Raw genomic sequence first — 20651 nt, 5'->3', positions numbered from 1 at the left:
ACATCTGGATTTTTGCAGATTAGATGTGTATGTCTGTTAGTACTGAATTACTGACATTATTATACTATATTGTCCCCACAGTTAGTTATCGCTGTTGTTGTTGTTGTTTTCAGAACATGCTGTTTGTAGAGATTCCAGAGTATCGCAACAAGCACATTCGTGTCCCTGTTAAGGTGAATTTCTATGTTATCAATGGGAAACGGAAAAAAAGTCAGCCACAGCATTTTATCTACCATCCAGGTAATTTTCTTTTTATGGAAAGGGATTTGTAGCACAAACATTTGTGGGAACACAGCACTATGCTATGGTAACTGAATAGCAGTACAATATACCCAAGGGCAATACAATATACCACTTGGATGGAAAACCACAGGGAATATCATGGTTGTAGAACAGAAAAATTGAGAATGGTCTTGAAAGATGACAGGAGTGAACTACTTCCATTCTGAAAAAGAATAGGTGAGGTCATGGGGCATCAGGAGTTAAGTTCAACTCAAAAGAGGACATTACCTTCAAAACTAGGTGGAATCTTTTTAGATTAAGTTAAGTTGGATACTAAGAGAAAAACCTGGGATTTGTATTCAGAAACACTCTCTCAAGGATTGTTTGTAAGTTTTCCATTTTGAGGAACAATTTGTGCAATCATTTCCCTCTGGCTGATCATTAGTTTTTTATCTTTCTTTTCCACAAAGCATCTTTATTTATTTGTACATGCCATTTATATGGACATCATTAGCAAATTGTGACTCTGGGCAGTTAACAGGATTAAAAACAAAACAAAATAACCAATGAACATGATGTTCTTGGCCAGAGCTATCAGCTGCCCTTTAAATAGGAGCCACAAGTTCCAGATGCACACCTGTTATGTTTGAGGATGCTAAACCCATCCAGAATTTTAAAAAAATACAATCTCCATGTTTAGAGTCCCTAAAAACTACCGGTGCTGGACCTTTCTTGAGTTGAGCCTTATAAACTACTTCTTCCCCATCCAGGTAGCCGCGAGCTTCAGATGCTGGGAAAAAAACGCCACTTAATTAGCCTAGCATAGACCTCTAATCAGGATACACATTATTGATACATTAGTAATTTTTCTGGCAGTAGTCAGTTTGTTGCTTACATACACAAAGATCATTCACTTCCATAATATTAACATATTACATCACTTGATTCTGCCTTTACTAGATAGAACAATATTTTGTGTTGCTTGGCTTGGTGGAATTAAGTACCATGTTCAGCTGGCAGTCATTATGTGCATAATGAGGGTGATATAAGTTGTTATTGTTGTGAGAAGGAGGTTGGACTCTGGGTCCCTGAGATAGGACATTCTTCAGAGCTTGAGTTTCTCTTCTTTCTACTTTATCATTTACATGAAAATGCTAGGTGAGATCATTTGCCACCATAAGATGTGATATCATCATATGGCACCCATGGCCTGCCACAGGAACTATTATAGAGTCCGTGGCCTGCCACAGGAACTATTATAAAGCCCATGGCCTGCCACAGAGAACTATTATAGAGCCGAGGTGGCACATGATTGGAGTGCAGTACTGCAGGCTATTTCAGCTGACTGCTAGCTGCAATTCGGCAGTTCAAATCTCACCAGGCGCAAGGTTGACTCAGCCTTCCATTCTTCCGAGGTGGGTAAAATGAGGACCCAGATTGTTGGGGGCAATAGGCTGACTCTGTAAACCACTCAGAGAGCGCTGTAAAAGCACTATGAAGCGGTATATAAGTCTAAGTGCTATTGCTATTGCTATTATAGTGCAGACTTTGGATGAGAATAACCCACTTTAACTCAATCCTAGTATGATGGAGTAGCTTTCTGCTTTTCTAACTCCAGGGTCTAGTGCTATTAGCCCATTACCCTTTGTAGCTGAACACATAAACTGAGTCCACCAAAAAGTATTTGAGGACAAGGCAATAGAAGGTGAAATGAAAGTTCAAATTGTGGATGTACAGTAAGTCTTGAATCTGCCAGTAGATATATGAGTAGTATCTGAAAACTGAACAAGCTGAAAACTGGTGGTGGGGAATTACAGTGTCAGAGTCATCCCTCTCTTTGACTGTCCATTAACAGTTCTTTTAAAACTGATATCCTTTATGTGCTTTGTTCCAGTGCCTTCCATAAAAACAGAGCCCATTGATGACTATGATCCAAGTTTAATCTGCGATACAGTACACAGTGGTCTGAGAACAGTAACACAGCCTTATTATTCGCATCATACAATGGCCTCGGAGTCTCCTTCCTGTCTTGTGGCTACAATGGCTTCTTGCCAGCAATTGCATTCAAACCTCTCTTCTCCCGAATCTCAGTATCCTTCCCAAAACCCAGGAGCTATAATATATCAAAGAAGCAAGAGCCTCAGTCCAAGCCACTTGGGCTATCAGCAGTCACACCTGATGGGTGCCCAGGTGCCCATCCCAGATGTTCATAGGTCAGTGCTTGTGCACACAGGATCCCCTAGCCAAAGTTCAGCAATGCTCCATCATTCCCCAGTCAATCAGCCATCTTCTCCAGTGATTCATTGCTCTCCCACAGCCAATCATCAGATGAGATGTGAAAGCCATCAAGAGTTTCAGCATATAATGTGCAGTGAAAATTTCACATCCAGTGGAGTGAGGCCCCATCAGCCTCAAGTCAACCAAGCACAAAGGTTAAGCCCAAGTTCTTATCCTACTGTGATTCAACAGCAGAGAACGGCCAAAAATGGACCACCAGTAAATGATCAGAAGGAAGTGGTATCAGCTGGAGTCACTGTAAAACAGGAACAGAATCTTGACCAAGCTTATTTGGATGATGGTAAGCAATATATGTTTTGTAAAATGTTATTTTCTCTCCAGATTGGCCTTTGAAAGACGTTAAGAAAGAGAAAGGGCTTCCTCTTTCTTAAAGTGCAAATCTGTAGTTTGGAGAATACAAGTGGCTGCATTTGTACAAAACAATAACCTAGAATTATAGGGTATCTTGGCATGTTATTCATATATACAGCTCTGCTGGTTCATACTCCCTAATTCTCCAAATTGATTTCTTCTGCCAGTAAAAAAAGAGCTTCAATGTCTTTAAAATAATTAATGTGAAAAAGCATATTATCATGGAATTTAGCTCCACTACACAATAGCAGTAGCACTTAGACTTATATACCGCTTCACAGTGTTTTACGGCCTTCTCTAAGCAGTTTATAGAGTCAGCATATTGCCCCCAACTATTTGGGTCCTCATTTTACCCACCTTGGAAAGATGGAAGGTTGAGTCAACCTTGAGCTGGTGAGATTAGAACTGCCAAACTTCTGAGATCAGGATCAAGGGAACATTCAGACAAAGATTAATAAATTAAAACCTCCAAGATACTCCTTTATCACATTATTTATTTTGGGACAAAATCTTACATTGCATTTTGAAAGCAAAGACTTTGGCTTAAAACTATTTAAAAAGTCTGCCGTTTTTAAAATTCTCTAAATATGTTTGCCTTTGGATCAAATTCCTTGACTTAATAATAGTACAAACCTAATAAATTTTTATTTGTTTTAATGGAAAGCACAGCTTTACTGTTTAACTGCAATTTTCTACGCACATTTAAAATACATCAGGATATGACTTGTGCCACAAATTAATTTTAACACCACTCAAACCATTATTATAAAGTATTTGTATTAGATTTATTATACTATTTACTTTAGATATATTGGCATGATCTCTAAGTCTATTGTTTTACCCTCTTTTTGGAGTTTTTAATTTTTTTTTTTCATTTTTAGCTTTTTATATGATTTAATTTTGGGGAGATATTTTGGATTTTATTTTATTTTATTGTACCCCATTCTCCTTATGCTGGTCTTTGACTGTAATAAGGGTGACTTGATTGGCCAAGCAAATGAATAAATTGGATAAAATAAGATACTAATGTTCAAGTTTTTAAAAGCAATAGACCATAAGTATGGATTCTGTGTTTGTAAAATTCTTTTGAAGCATGCTGAATGACAAAAGAACTTTTTGTTGCCGACATTTTTACTGGGTTTTTTAAAAATTTTAATCGCCTTGAAGGTCATTGGGTTCTTGGACGTATAGGTGGCAATGTGATTTTACCACTGGAATGGCTAGAATTGAAATTATTTGCCTTAGAAGGATTTCAGCTCAAAATAGACATATTAAACCTAACATTCATAGTGGTATTATTACGTTCATGATGTCCTGTCCTACACCTCCGAAATTTAAAACTATTTAATTAAATATTCTATTAAGGATGCAATTGGCTTGTATTTTTTTAAAAAGAATATTTGTCGAGGCATATACAATCTTTTAAAAGCATCATATTTTTGCCAGGAATTCAGATATTTTCACTTAGGAGAAAAATAGGAAAATTGTAATGAAATGTCTACCTCTTACAATGCTAATTATGACGTTATTATAAGCAAATAGACTTCTATTTCAGGATTGTTTTAAAATTGTTTTTTTTTTTCTCCATATGAATAAATAGTGCTCTGAAGAAGATGATTACGAGTTTTTGCAACAAATTTATAAAGTTTATTGTGTCTCCTATACTTGGTCAGTATTTCACTTCAAAACTCAATAAAATTCTGAATTGAGCAAAACTGAATGAAAGCTATTATTTAGCACTTCAGGTTTAAAAAATGATATGTTCTTGGAAACATAAACCTTCTCTTGTTACTCATTCTTCTGGAGAAAACTTTCATGGATTAGAGTTTGAATGAAGTAATTTGCTGACCTTTGGTCACTGAAAGGAAGAGTTATTTCCTAATAAATTTGGATTGGTTCCCCTTTGTGATTTTGGATCTGCTTAAAAATGCTCATGAGAATTGACCCCTGGTGACTTTGGGAGCGTGGATTTCAGAACATGTTCACTATTATGTTCACATGTTCATCATTATGGATGCTTACAGATAGACAGGTTCCTAACACTCTTGGCTTAAAAAAATAATAAGTGCCACAATTCTGTGTGTGTGTGTGTGTGTGTGTGTGTGTGTGTGTGTGTGTGTGTGTGTGAGAGAGAGAGAGAGAGAGAGAGAGAATAGTAATGGAAAAGCTTCAGAAAATTGCAAGTAAGATCTGTAATTTATTGCATGCCTGTACATTATTTTGAATAAGGCAGGGGTTCATTGCAATAAACACTAAAAGAACTAGGTGCGAATAGCTTGCATGGCCATGAGGAGATACTCTTTTTTTAAGGGATACTGGGTCAATTAAATAAAGTTAGTGTGAAAGGATTTTCAGATGGGAAAGAACTGTGTTGGCACAGTGGTTAGAATTCAGTACTGCAGGCGACTTCTGCTGACTGCTGACTGGCAGATGCCTGAATGGGTAATGCTGCTCGGAGTTTATTCTTGATAAATACAATTTCTGTAATCTTCTCACTCAGTAAAATGGGCATAAATTAGATTTCTCCCATAGCAAATCTATCAGACTTTCTTTTGCAAATTTGTCTCTCTACATGGGCATTCAGCATGCTGGAATGGCAGATGCCAAGAGAAAAACTTCAAACCCCCCCCCCCCCTTTATTAAATGGATAACTGGTGGATTATGAAACATACGCATTGATTCTTATGGCTGCTTTCTTTGCACAATTTACACAGAAGAGTTTTAAACCACTTACAAAGGATTTTTTTTGAAAACAAAAATTCTCCACCCTATACAAAGCAACATAAAATTTATACCCACTTGATCTTCACTGAAAATTTACCACTGCCATGCGAAATCTGGCAGTGAAAACCAAGCAGGAAATTCATATGGCCTGTCTGACTCAGCACTATGATTGACAGCAGGCCTCCCAAGTCTCAGACATTTTTCTGGGCAGACTTTTAAACTGGAGACCTTCTCAACTTGCAAAATAGATTTTACATCTTTGAGTTTCAGTCTCTTCAAAAATCAGTCCTGCAATTATTATGAAATGGTTCAGGAGTACCCCTGGACTCTTTTAGAAAGAAAACAAAATGCTTGGAACTGATCCTTTCTAACCAATTTAGGTTAACAGAGGCCCAAGTACATTTGTCTTTCAAACAGGTGAATATTCAAAGGTAGATGGACATCTGCATTATGACGTTCATGCAAGTTTTCATTGAATCAGTATTGTCCAAGGTGATCCATCAAGCCAAATTAATTGAGGGGTCCTTGGTGATCTCTGAGCTTGCTTGTTTTCTTGCAGGCATTTCATCACCCAAACTAGGTAGCATTATCAGTGCTAGTAAGGAGTGCTGTCTACTGTCAGTTTGTACTCTAGTGGCTTGGCCTGTCGGTGTTGATCCGGGTGATCTTAGAGATGCTTTGATTGGGCTGTTTGCTGTTGGCTTCTTTGACAGATTTTTGATCGGGGTTTGGTTTACTTGATTGTTGGTCTGATGTTAAGCTTGGAGTTAATCTATGCTGATCTAGGTTCTGATAGCTGGTGGAGAGGTACTGGAGTCTTTTTGTTCCTTTTTTTGGCTGGGTGATACTCTCTTTTGCATGGTCGGTAGATGTTGTTAATATCTATACGTCTATTGATGGGAAATTAACAGAGATATTGCTTCTTCCCATGTGATTTAATAGGCTGTTGCCGGGTGTCTTTGCTCTTCTGTATTTTCCCACAGACTGTGCTATAGATAGTTACCTTGAAGAAGGAATTCTCAATCAGAGCACCACGATTATGGAATTGTGGTTGGCAGCAGCCTTATTGCGTATATCATAGATTTTATTTTATTTCATTTTATTTTCTTATTATTGTTTTAATCGTGCCTTCCCTCCAATGGTGTCTGGCAAGTAAAACTGTTACAGTTTTAGAAAGAGTCGGATAAATAGCATTTATTGTTCTATATTCAGTAATGAGTTGGGTTGCACTGTTTTGAGGCACAATAGTGCTTTGCCTACAATACTTTCATTGCTCATTATTGTCTAGGTATGGCTTCACCGTTGGCAACACTGTTGGCCACAGTTTCAGATCTTTTGATAGATAGAATAGAATAATAGAGTTGGAAGGGACCTTGGAGGTTTTAAAGCCCAACCTCCTGCTCAAGCAAGAGACCCTGTACCATTCCAGACAAGTAGCTGTCTAGTCTCTTCTTTAAAGCCTCCAATGATGGAGCACCCACAACCTCTGAAGGCAAACTACTCCATTGGTTGATTGTTCTCACTGTTAAGAAATTTCTCCTTAGTTTTAGGCCACTTTCTCCTCGATTAATTTCCATCCATTGTTTCTTGTCTTGCCTTCTGAGACTTTGGCAAGTCACAGAATTTCCAAAAATCTGTAAAATTTGCAGAAGCCTCACAGAAGTTTAAAAAGGTATTCCAAAGGAGTATGCAAAGTCCCTTGAATTGAAGGTACAATGCATACATGTGCATTGTAAGCCTTAAATAAGTATTAAAAAGTTTAAATATCCCAAAGTCTAACATTTTTTTTAAATGTTTCCTTCGGTACTATATTCATTTGCTTATCCAATCATATAATAACATATAAGCTACAAACATACACGCGCACACACACTCACATACACACTGCAAACTCCAAAATGATAAACCCCAATTCAGCATAGGAGGAAGGAAGAAAATAAATTGAGCTACTAAAAAAAAACCAGTTGCTCTACTGGTACTTCTTTGTTCTCGAATTCAGGAATCCTTTAATTGGTATAGTACAATGCCTGCAGGCAAGTTTTGCTATAAAGCGTTTCCTGTTCAGAAGAACATACAAAATCTATTAAGAGAGCAAGAGCACCACAAAAAACGGAACTTGAGCCTGGCTCAGAGTACACATTCACAATTTGTCCTTGCACTCCTCACGTAGAGGCTGTGTTTCAGAGTGAAAAATTCCTCCTATCTTTGCAAAATAATGTTGGGAAGCCAAAGCATAGCACTAGCGTTGTGATTTTTGTGGGAAAACAGGTGTTCAGTCCTTTCATGACAAATATTTCCATTCTGTTGTCTAGACTAATCTCACTATAGTGAATGGAAAGTAGATTTAAGGTTACAGTTACTTTCACTAGAGTAGAATAGCGTAGGATTACAATTAGAGTGGAAATTAAAAGTGTCTTGGAATTGGATGAAGAGTTCTAAGTGAGGACTCTCCAATAGACTAAGTATGATGAATGGATTTGTGGATGAAATAGAAGTGAGGGAATGCCGGAAGAAGTATTTAAGAGATTTGAAGGGGAATTATATATAGATATATAGATTTAAGGGTATCTCAGTGGCTAAGATGCTGAGATTGTCGGTCAGAAAGAACGACAGTTTGGCAGTTCGAATCCCTAGCGCCGTGTAACAGAATGAGCTCCCGTTACTTCTCCCAGCTTCTGCCAACCTAGCAGTTCAAAAGCATGTAAAAATGCAAGTAGAAAAAAAGGAACCACCTTTGGTTTCATGCAATTATAAGATATGAAGCCCTACATATTTCTAGCAGCTGTCAGGATTATGGTCTCAGACCTGATTTTGTCTAGCCTGCTTTGGTACAATTTTCATTTGCTCTAGTTTGGCTTCTCCATGTTCATGAAGTCTCTGTCCTGACTTATTGTTTAGACTCAGTTTAGAGCCATTGCAACATTGGAGATATCCTCCCTAATTTTCCAATCCTCTCAATAAAATGCACCTAATTTTAACTGTTAAAAGTAGCCAAAGTGGCAGGAATATAATCTATTTGTTTTACTTTACAGCCCTAAGAACTTAATCTTGTAAGAATTGGAATATGAATATACAGCAATAGTGACAACATGCTGGGGGAATCAAGCATAGACCAGACAGTAAAAAGTAAAGGATCCTTCAAGCATAGTTTGACTCTTAATGACTTCATGAATAACTCTGTGTGATTTTCTTGGCATCGCCTTCTGATATATATTTTTCCTACTTCCAAGCCTAGGCTACAGTTCTGCAGACACTCATCCAGAAGCCAGCCAGGTTTCAACCTGCCAACAGATTCAAACCAAATGGCTTATGCAGCTATGCTGAATTATATACATTTAGATTAATCTGTTTTACAAAATTGTTCACAAAGACAAAATAGTGTGTGGAATCCACAGAGACATTGCCAGCTTCCTCCAAAGAATTCAAGACGCGTTATTTCAACTTTAGGATTTGAGGGCTTCAACTCCCGGTATCCCTCAGCCAGCCAGCTGGGGAATTCTGGGAGTCGAAGTCCACAACTCTTAAAAGTTGCAGACCCCTGATCTAAGATAAGCTAGGTTGAAAGTAAGTGGTACAATAATTTACTCCTGTTTCATAGTAGCACGAATAACATTTTCTCCCCAAACCCACCAATACTTACAATTCTTTTAACTTCTGCCCCAACTATACAGGCAGTCCTTGCCTTAAAACAGTTCATTTAGTGACCCTTTGAAGTTACAACAGCAGTGAAAAAAGTGGCAACCATTTTTCACACTTTACAATTGTTGCAGCATCCCAATGGTAACCGGATCAAAATTCAGATGCTTGGCAACTGGTCCATATTTATGACGGTTGCAGTGTCCTGGGGTCATGGGCTCACTTTTTGCAATCTTCTGACAAGCAAAGTCAATGGGGAAGCCAGAGTCACTAAACACCCGTGTTACTAACTTAACAGCTACAGTGATTTATTTAACCACTGCGGCAAGACAGATTGTAAAATGGGGCAAAACTCACTTAACAAATGTTTCGCTTAGCAACAAAAGTTTTGGGCCCAATTGTGGTCATAAATTGAGGACTACCTGTAATTCTTAGCTGGACAGGGAAATTGGATTCATTTATTTCTGGGCTTTAAAGAGTAAGGGCTAGTGCCAGAAAATGTCTACCAAAACCTATGCTGATCTGACTAATCAAATCAACCCTTATTACAAAGACCAGCGTAACTCTAATTAAGGAAACAGTATTACTTGCCAAGGTTGGAATTCTATTATAACTGGGAACTTGAGCTTGAACTTGACACCAATGTTGGTGTCAAGGAGTAGTAAGTCTGGAGTCCATCTTTGCAAAATAAATTTGAAATAAAATTACAAACCATTTTACGTTCCATTTGCTGTTCATATTTAGGGGTGTCTTATAATATTTCAAGGCAGACTTCAAGTAACAGATATGTTGGAATGGTCTGGATCAAGAATGGTCTAGATAGAAAGCATAATATATACTTTCACAGAATGACTATCACAAACCATTTTGTGATTTGCGGCCAAGCACAATTCTGCTCTGCATCTCATCAAACTTACTAAGATGCCTTGTATTGTGCCTTTGTCTTTCTTACTTTCCTTCTTTCTAGTAAGGCCAATTCCTAAAGAAAGCATTGTATTTTCTAATGATACTTTTGGAGTCTATCTGGGGCTCATCATCATTGCTGAAAATATGGGTTAGGCTGAATCTGCACATATCCAACAGGACAGGGAACCTGATGGGCAACGAGGAAGGTGAACTCATAGCTCTGAACATCAGAATGGACTTGAATTATGGATAAATTTGTTTCAGTTTCATTAGTTTGGACCAGGTGTCTCCAACCTGCAGCTCCGGACCACATGCAGCTCTTTGGGCCCTCTGCTATGGCTCCCTGTCGGATGATCCCACCACTGGCTGGTCCTGCCCCTCACCCTTCCCTTCCAGTCACTCCTTGCCTGGCCTGAGAGGTTAAGGGCAACAGCGGGGGATGGAGGGGGGAGAGAGAGGGGAGGTCATATGACTGAGTGGGAGTGAGTGACGTTGAGTTAGCCATGCCAACACAGGTTTTGTGGCTCCCTGTGTTTTCTTTTCTGTGGGAAATGGCCCCAAATGGCTCCTTGAGTGTTTAAGGTTGCAGACCGCTGGTTTGGGCCATAAGCCTTAAAAGTAGTATTTGGAGGGAGTGAGCAGAGCAAAATGTTTGCTGATTGAGATTCTGTATGCAGGAGAGCAGAGTTCTGGACACGCCTCCTCAGAATCATCCTATTCCATCCAGTTTCTCCAGTTAAACCTACATAGGTTTGCAACCTAACCATGATGCGGGCATATAGATTTCTAATCAGATGTAAATTTCAGTATGAGTTACTGTCAGCTAAACGCATATGGATTATAATCTTTGAGGCAGATTTCTTTGTGAGCCCTTCTAGTGTAGAAGACATTAAAAAAAAGTGGCAGTGGATATCCCAAAGGTGCTTTTTCAGGGGGAAACTGGACTTCCTTGTTTTTTTCTTTGAAGACATTTTGCTTCTCATCCAGGAAGCTTCTTCAGCTCTGACTGGATGGTGGGGAATTGAAGGATTTATACTCCTTGCAGATTAGTCATTTGCATTCTTTTGGAGGGTCTTTGAAGCACTTGGAGGTTTATCTGTGTCCTCGGGGTCACCTGAATAGTGCAAATGGGTGTGGAGCCTTCTTGGCTGCAGGATGTTTTTCGGCCCTGTGTCCTTTCACTGTTGAAGACAGGCGCAGGCTGTTGGGAGTGAGTCCGTGTTGTCTGCATCTCTAACTGAAGTGCAAATCGTTCCCGTAGTCTGCACTTTTTCTAGATATCCATTCATACTCCTCCCACAGTCCCACACCATTTGAAGGATGTTCATCCCCAAGTGAAAAACACCTTTTGGGACAACCATGATCTGGATGACTGAGAATCTCCATAGACCAGGGTGTCCAAACTTGGGAACTTTAAGACTTGTGGACTTCAACTCCCAGAATTCCCCAGCCAGCATAGCTGGCTGGGGAATTCTGGGAGTTGAAGTCCACAAGTCTTAAAGTTCCCAAGTTTGGACACCCCTGCCATAGACTTTTAGCTAATCCCAGTGGATAGGTTCAAGGAGAGATTAGGCAACCATCAGTTAGGGATGCTTTAATTTGGATTCCTGCACCAGGTTAGATTTCATGGCTTTTAAATGGCCACTTCCAATTCTATTGATATGAGAAGTTGTGTCCACTAAATAGTTTTTACCCACATATATTATTCCCCAATAATTATAATGTGGTTGTTGGGGGGTGGGAATACTCCTTTCCCTAAAGGGAAGGTGGAGATAAGCTCTGGTAAATGCATATCTGCTCTGATTTTGGCTGCAGGTGGCTTATTATCAAGAATGAAAAGCCAGATGTCTTAATCAGTGAAGCTAATTTGAAAGATAAGTTGATGGGGCTTAATTGAATCTGCTCAAACAAGCAGATTTTGGCAGTCGGCAGATTTGAGTAATAAGCTAAAGGAATTGCTAAAAGCTGTAAATGCAGGATTTGTTTTTCCTATTAGTAAACACCTGCCTAGTTACAGGATTCTTTGCATGGTTCTTAGTTGGTTCTGCAAAGGCTTGAGATATGATGACTATGAAATGTAGTTGTGAAAGTCCTTTAGATACTACAGTATTTAAAAATGGAAGATACATTTCTAGATACTCCAAGTAATAGGCACCTTTCAGTTGCTATCTAATTCAGCAAAAGCAATAGCACTTAGACTTATATACCATTTTACAGTGCTTTACAGCCCTCTCTGGGTGGTTTACAGAGTCAACATATTTTCCCCAACAATCTGGGTCCTCATTTTACCCACCACGGAAGGATGGAAGGCTGAATCAACCTTAAAATTATTCTGATGGTTTTTCTGGTTACCAATGAAAAAAGAGAACAGATACTTGCATGCCAAAACGTGTTCAATATCAGACATTAAGTATGAATTAAAGTGGGTTTTTTTAGCAGTGAGTTGTTTTATAATTTATACCCAATAAGTTAATAGCATTTGCCAAGTTATACAGATACACAGAATGAGACTGATATTATCCAAAGAAAAAAGCACTCTTCTTAAAAAGAATCCAGTACAGTCAGAAGATTTACTATATTATGAGAAAATTAAGAGGCAGAAAACATATCAGAGTAATCCCTGAAAAATTTGATGGTGAAAGAGAGAATATAAATTCAAAACAGATTTAAATGTTCTCAAACCAAGTTTTAAAAATAAGAGGGTGGGAAACCTAGTGGTTATTTTTTCTTCAGAAGTGTAAAGAGATGTACAGCAACACTTTTGCTTCCTTTATTTTCACTGGGGCTTCCACCCTAAAAAGCAAGATTTAACATGATGGATGAGGAAGAAGGAACTTTCTTCACTGTAGTATCCATTCCAGTAAATAAACTTGAGTACAACTCAATGAGGTTGAAATCCCTACAGGATTTAATATTCTGTTGAAATTTTATTAATTGTTTAGAGTACAATAGATACAATAATACAATAGTAGAGTTGGAAGGGACATTGGAGGCCTTCTAGTCCAACCCCCTGCCTAGGCAAGAAACCCTATACCATTTTAGACAAATGGCTATCCAACATCTTCTTAAAGACTTCCAGTGTTGGGGCATTCACAACTTCTGGAGGCAAGCTGTTCCACTGATTAATTGTTCTAACTGTCAGGAAATTTCTCCTCAGTTCTAAGTTGCTTCTCTCCTTGAGTAGTTTCCACCCATTGCTTCTTGTTCTACCCTCAGGTGCCTTGGAGAATAGTTTGACTCCCTCTTCTCTGTGGCAATCCCTGAGATATTGGAACACTGCTATCATGTCTCCACTAGTCCTTCTTTCTCTTAAGATAGACATACCCAGTTCCTGCAACTGTTCTTCATATGTTTTAGTCTCCAGTCCCCCATTCATCTTTGTTGCTCTTCTCTGCACTCTTTCTAGAGTCTCCACATCTTTTTTACATCGTGGCGACCAGAACTGAATGCAGTATTCCAAGTGTGGCCTTACCAAGGCATTATAAAGTGGTATTAACACTTCACGTGATCTTGATTCTATCCCTCTGTTGATGCAGCCTAGAACTGTGTTGGCTTTTTTGGCAGCTGCTGCACACTGCTGGCTCATATTTAAATGGTTGTCCACTAGAACTCCAAGATCCTTCTCACAGATCTCTTTGATACGTTTATAGTTAATGTTACCTAGTTTTGAATTGGTAGCACCCTGATTCATTTTTACCCATTTTTTCTACCCATATTAAGGTGTGTACTTATATATGCATACTTATCTCACAGACTACTCTGAATGATTAATAAGTATATGTATAGCAATCTTCTCTTATATCATGTGACCATGATTTACTGATCTGGTTGAGTCTTGGTAGTTCAGAATTCAGACTGTATAGTATCTTAGTTTTCCAAGTTTAAATATTCAACAATCTGAATTGTAGGTCCTCTACATATTTTGCTTAGATATCCAGTCTGCATGACATTGCTGTCATTGCCAATAATAAAAAAGAAAGAAATCATCTATCAGTAAATCATACATTTTCCATCGATTCAGCCAATTCTTCTTGTAAAAAGAAAACAGTTTTATGTTAGGGGAAGCTTTCTATCTACCCACAGCTGTAATTAGCATGAACGTATGACTAACCTTATTCACCAAATGTAGAGTACACTCTTAAACAGAATACTGTTAAGTTTCTGGAGAAACTAGAATGAGAAAGGAATATATTACTAAGGAAACTTCTATTTGGATGAGAGAAAGACTAGATTGATATAGCATCCTTCTTCCATCTGTAATTAGAAGTTTTAATACTGCAACTTGTCTACAACTAATTCATCTAACTCAGTCATCTGCAGAAAGAATTGTGATCCCCAAGTTAATGCACATTCTAATGTTTACGTATTAGCCAACCTCTGCCTGGTTTAGATTATGTCTTCACAGTTTTGCAGGTTTCAAGGATGCAAGCTGCATGCTTTCATTTCTTCAAGCCAGGGAGAACGTTTCGTGATCTGTGCATCTTCTTATTGGCACTGCTGGATAGGAATCCATAGATATTGCCACTCAGCAGGAAGCCTGCAGAAAGCTGTGTATTTCCCGGGTCAATATAATTGGGTCAACATTTGATCTGCTGGGAAATATTTAATTTGTTGATTACGATAGATCCCTTCCAGCAAAGAGATTCTGAGCACATTCAGGACTTTGTCCAATTTCTGTTTGCTGAAGAAGAAATGCAAGGACCAGGCTTCACACCAAGCATAATTGTACTCCTTATTCAAGAATAGAACTCTCAAGCACGATTAGTGTAGACAGAAATGAAAACCATATATTTACAGAAATGTAATGCTATTAGTAATCTTTATCATTACATATTACATTTGTAAACTGCTAAGTGTGTTAGATTCACAGAGATTTGCGACAGCATAAAACTCAATGAAGACAATGACATAAATTTACCCCAAGCTACAAGGCAATATGTAACACCTATCAAACGAATTCCCAAATAAAATTAAAGCATTTGGTTCCTGATGGCACAGAGTCAATCTCCAAAAGCCTTCTAGAACACTATGGTTTTTACTACCATCTGGAATTCCATCACTGAGAATAGCTAGCTTCAAAGGGAAGGCTGCTCTACGGGCTGGATGCGTCACACGCTGCCCACGCCCAGTTTAGCGAAAGGGGGGGGGAAGTCCTGTTACATCATGCGACGCCACCATGACGACGTGAGTTTGACACCCCTGCTCTAGCATATAGGCACTCTCCAACATTTAGAGAACTTTTGTTGGAGAATTACAAGCACGCACACAAATACACACAACACTCATAACCCAAAATGATATCATCCAAACTTGTGACATCTAATTCCACATAGCTGTTGAATGAAACATCAAGAGTTGGTCTTCATACCCTGGAAGACCCTAGTGTTAGCCCACTAAAGGAAATACCGTAAGCCCCCAAATAATTAAATTTGGATCAAAAATGATTTAATGCTTTCATAATGAATAACTAGTGTTCATCGTTCCATCAGCATGGGATTAATGTTTCATTGAACAAATCGGGTCCAGACATACGCTTTTAATCCATATGCTGTGGGGAATCTTCTTTCTGATGTAAAAACTTTATAAGTAATTATTTTTATTTAAATCCAGCTTTAGCGGTGCCGTAGTGTTCTAATGTAAGAAGCATTTTTATATTCTATGGAATTGTGTAGTTGTAGAACATGGGGCAGCCCTTTGAAATCAAACTAAGAGACATTCCTTAAAATAAGGGACATGTGGTAATGCTAAATTAACATAGAGACTGCCACCAAGCACGAAATAATTTAAACTAGAAAGAAAAAAGCAAGCAAATACCTCCAGTATGAACTTATTTTCCCAATTTTCTATGCAAATTGAGTAGGGGCCAGTTAAATGTAGGCTGGTTAGGTTGCCTTTGGTTTGTCTGTGTGTTTAATATAAAATTACTTCATCATCTATGAATGGATCAAGTCAAACATAAACCAAGAAGAAGGAAATGTATGAATGACGCCTCTCACATGTTCAATGTCTCACTCGGTGCTCGTTTATTTGGGTGGTTTCAAACCTTGATGGAAAGAGTGAGGTTGATTTAATACTAGCTGTGACATGCAGTTGTGTGTGTCTTTCTTTTTTTTTAAAAAAAGAATTAACCAAATGTAGCTCAGAGAGGCTAAGGGTTTAACCAAAACCATCCAGGAGGAGCTGCTTAACTCTTAACAGTCTGTAATGCATTCCCAGATGTTCCTTCAGTTTATATTTCTTTTAACAAAAATTAGATTCAGAAAAAGGATAGGCTTTATCCTTTTCTCCCAGCCACTCTTGCTCAGTCTCTTTCTATCCTGGGACCTGGGATTTTTGGAGTAATCAGTCCTTCCCACAGTTGGGGATGGGGTGGGAGACTGTCCCAAAAAGTGAAGATATAGTGTAGAGGGTGAAAATGTTCAGTCTTTTTTTTTTTTTTTTTGGTTACAAGTAATATGAATAGAAGGATAACATGATCATAACCTCGTTCATGCAATGCAGTTAGCCATAATATGTTTTGCTTTATTGAGGCTTAAAGACTAGAGATTTTTTAAGCCTGACTTGGTTTAAGACTTAGCATGGTTCACGAATCCATTCAATATGTTACATCTGCTATGCATTAACCAAACCATAACGTTTTTAACCTCAGTAGTAGGAGGCCAGGTGAGCAATCTGGCAGGAATATCAATGCCTTTGGCTGGAAACTATAAATTGCACATGTAACAATTGTGTTGAATTATCACCTCCCAGCGTGAAATAAATCATTTAATATAGTGCCACAAAAGGAAGAAATATTCTTCATGTGCATCTAATCAACCTGTAGAACATGGTGCTACGTGTTCTGTTGTGAGCTGCTGTTTTAAATGGTTACAGAAGGGAGTTGTATGTTCCTAGAGGACACGCCTACTACTGGATACTAGTCTTAATCAGTGGGTGCTGCCTCCAGGCACAGAGGCAAACCACCTATACATGCTAGATGTACAGAAACAACAATGGAAAAGGAAGGATGCCTTGATCTCCCATTTGTGGCCTAAGATTGGCCTAACCCTGATCCAGCAGGGCTAGTCATGTGTTCACATGTTGAAACCAATGCAGAGAAATAGACATCGATGTTCAAAACTAGAATCACACTACACATAGTCCTTGTTTGCCAACTGTTCTTGGAGTGATCATTCAAAGTTACAAAGGCACTGGAAAAAGAGATTTACATCCTTGAACTTGCAGCCATCACAGTGTTACCTGTGGTCACGTGATCACCATTTCAAGCCGACCTTCAACGAGAAAAATCAATGGGGAAGCCAACGGGAAATTTCATGTGATGTCATTGCTGAATGACTGTGGGTAAATTGATTCACAATCTCACCCAGAACTGATGTAAGTCAATCACAGTCACATGATGACTTAAAACCGCATAGATTAGTGATGGAGTTGCCGGTCCCAATTGCAGTTGGAAGTGAGGACTACCAGTATGTCATTCCAGAAATCAGTTGGCTAGTAACAAAACTATATATTTTTTTACAATTGAAACATTCCTTCTTTCAGCTCACTGCAACATCATAGTGTTTGTGGCTTTGACTCCAGTATCTAAGGGGCTGCCACAAAGAAAGGGAGGTCAACCTATTTTCCAAAGCACCCGAGGGCAGGACAAGAAGCAATGGATGGAAATTAATCAAGGAGAGAACCATCCTAGAACTAAGGAGAAATTTCCTGACTGTTATAACAATTAACCAGTGGAAAAACTTGCCTCCAGAAGTTGTAAATGCTCCATCACTGGAGGTTTTGAAGAAGAGGTTGGATAACCATTTGCCTGAAATAGAGTTTCCTGCCTGAGCAGGGGGTTGGACTAGAAGACCCATAAGGTCCCTTCCAACTCTGTTATTCTGAATTGATATCCTGCTTTTCTTTCAGAAGTGCAAGTTAATGCACTTAGTCCTTTTGCAGTTGTTTTCCCCACTAACACTCCGTGGAAGACAAAGCCTAGGCCAAAGTCATCCTTTGCACTTGCCTGGTTGAGGATGGGCGAGTTAGTGAATGATTAAATGGTCACTATGAGAAATAAATTGCTAGATTATCCTGACCTTCTAGGTTTATCTTATAAAGCCACCTCCCCACCCCCACCCCCCATATATATCATCCAGCATTGTTCCGATGACTTGGACTTTTCCCTGAGCATGCATATCTCATTTTAAGTCCAACTGTGGTATCACTTGCTCAACACTCAAGAGAGGAAAATAGCTTGAGGAGCTAAAGCTGTGAGCCTATCCAAATGCATCTCAAAGTACAATGATTCCACTAGCTATCCACCCTTGCTGAAAAGAATGGGAACTCTTTGTTGCCTGAAAAGAGCCCATAATCCCCTGTCTTGCCTTTTGTTCATGTTGATTTGCCTCTGGGAGTGGCTAGCAAAGAGGATAAGAAGAATCTGCCGCCAACTCTTGGTCCTCTTTTCCTTCAACAGAGCAAACTCTGTTATTTTTTAGGCTTCAGCTCTTTTGAGTAGCCAATCATCTGTGTCCCATTCTTCTCCCTCTATTTAGCCCAGTGAAACATGTAATAATTCTTCCCCTCATCCGCTCCTTTCAAACAAGCACCTCTGTTTCAGACTCTATAAGAACACACTTATTCTCCAGTATAGCTGAGATGTACTTGAACATAATTTTTATATCCACTTCCCCTCTTTAAAAAAAAAACACAAAAAAAAGAATATAGGAAATGGGTGTGGGCTGGAGATTGCCCAAACCCCTTTCAATAGACAACCGATGCCTTCAATCAGTGAAGTCGGGGGTGGGATGGGGTGGGGGCAGGACAGCTGCACATGTTGTCAAGTTGTAATCTCCTCCAGCTCCATCCATTACGGACAAAACTGAAGAAAGTGGGAAATTGTAGTTCAGCAGTATATGGAGAGCGATGGTTTCCCTTCCCTACGAGATAAAGGAAGAACATTTGTTTTTCCAGGAGTGGAAATTTTTTTTTCAAAGAAATTATTGCTTACTTTGTCCTTCTTATTGGCTCTGTTTGATCAGATTTCACACATTTGAAAGCATTAAACACCCCTCCTCCCAAATTCTGCAAGTTTTATTGAGCAGAGCCAAAATTAAATGAATATTTCGGCTGGAAGGAAGGGTATTTTCTTAACCCATCAAAAGATAAAGGTTCCCTGTCCGGTTGTGTCCAGACAGCATTGTTTTTATGGTCATGGGGCCAGCATGGCTCTACACCAAAGAAGCACAAAATGCTGTTACCTTCCCACTGAGGTGGTACCAATTTATCTACTCGCATTTGCATTGCTTTTGAACTGCTAAGTGAGCAGGAGCTGCGGCAAGTAACAGGAGCTTACCCCATTGCGTGGAGTTCAAATCTCAAACCTGGGCTGTCAGTTCTGCAGCTGACAAGCTCAGCGTCTTTAACTGCTAAACTATTACTCTCCTCCTAGTCCATCAGGGGAATATTATTGCCTCAGGAGAAATTTCTTTGGAGTTTGCCCTAAGAAAAAGCATTCTGCTCATTCTACAAAGCATTTTGGGGGGGGGGGGGAAATCCATCGATTTTTTCCTCCTGATTTGTTTGCATCGAAAATATCCCCACCTACCCAACAGTTCAAATCTCTAACCAAACTACTAATGTTTCAACAATATTGTGGTGAATAGATCAAGACGTTCATTTCCTCTTTTGTATGTAGAAAGACAGCAGGCGATATACCTAGGGCACATCTGGTTTACGGCAGGAAACTTGCATGGCTACCCACAGATGCTTTGCACGCAAAACCCAATGAGGGTTCTAGTTGAAATGAATGGAAGGAAGAGGATTTGGGAAGAAAGATGGTTTCCCTCATGTTGGGCTTGTGTTGCCCAGGAAGCTCTGGAAAGAAACTAGAATGCTAGAATCTTAGAGCCAAAAAGGGAGCCATTTAGGGAACCAACTCCTTGCTTAGCAATCCATATGAATTCCCAGTCGATGCTTGTCTCTACCTTGGCTTCAACACGTTCCAGGAAGACAAATCTGAAGCAAACTTCCACTGTGGGCTGAATGAAATATACATGCTATGGTGATCCCCTAAACAGCTTTCGCTTCCAGAACCCATTTCAAAGAGTCAGGACAGTTATTTTTTTTATTTTATTCATATTTAGAGAACCCCCTGGGCAGTGATACACTGATAATCTTCCTGGTTTTTTAAAATTATTATTTATTATCCTGCCTTTATCACGTCATAAGTAATCCAGGGCGGTGAACATACATAATATTCCTTCCTCCTATTTTCCCCACAACCATCCTGTGAGGAGGGTTAGGCTGAGATAGGGAGGGCCTGGCCCACTATCCTCTTTTGCACCTAATGTGAGATTGGAATTTGTAGTCTCCTGGTTTTTAGGCCAGTGCCTTACACAAACTAATTTGCATATTCCCCCTACGGGCAGAATTGCCTGTCCTTGGAGAAATACCATGGCATACCATCAGTTCTTAAAGGTTGAAGTCCTGAGACCACTTCAAATGATAAAATAAATTTAATCAGATAAAGT

The 20651-nt window shown here is 39.1% G+C and overlaps 1 protein-coding gene across 4 annotated transcripts in view; it reads left to right on the top strand.

The window, feature by feature from the left end:
* Window positions 1-20651, top strand: part of NFATC2 (nuclear factor of activated T cells 2) — a 173663-nt gene that overhangs the window by 102658 nt on the left and 50354 nt on the right. For all 4 annotated transcript variants that reach the window (XM_081949660.1, XM_081949663.1, XM_081949661.1 and 1 more), the window contains exons 8-9: window positions 114-240; window positions 2117-2800. In XM_081949660.1, the coding sequence (XP_081805786.1) occupies window positions 114-240; window positions 2117-2800 (811 nt within the window). The remainder of the gene's footprint in view (window positions 1-113; window positions 241-2116; window positions 2801-20651) is intronic.

The sequence above is a fragment of the Natrix helvetica genome (assembly GCF_964273705.1).
Source record: "Natrix helvetica genome assembly, chromosome: 3".
Classification (NCBI taxonomy): domain Eukaryota; kingdom Metazoa; phylum Chordata; class Lepidosauria; order Squamata; family Natricidae; genus Natrix; species Natrix helvetica.
The sequence above is the reverse complement of the archived record's forward strand: the minus strand, read 5'-3'. Positions and strand labels throughout refer to the sequence as shown.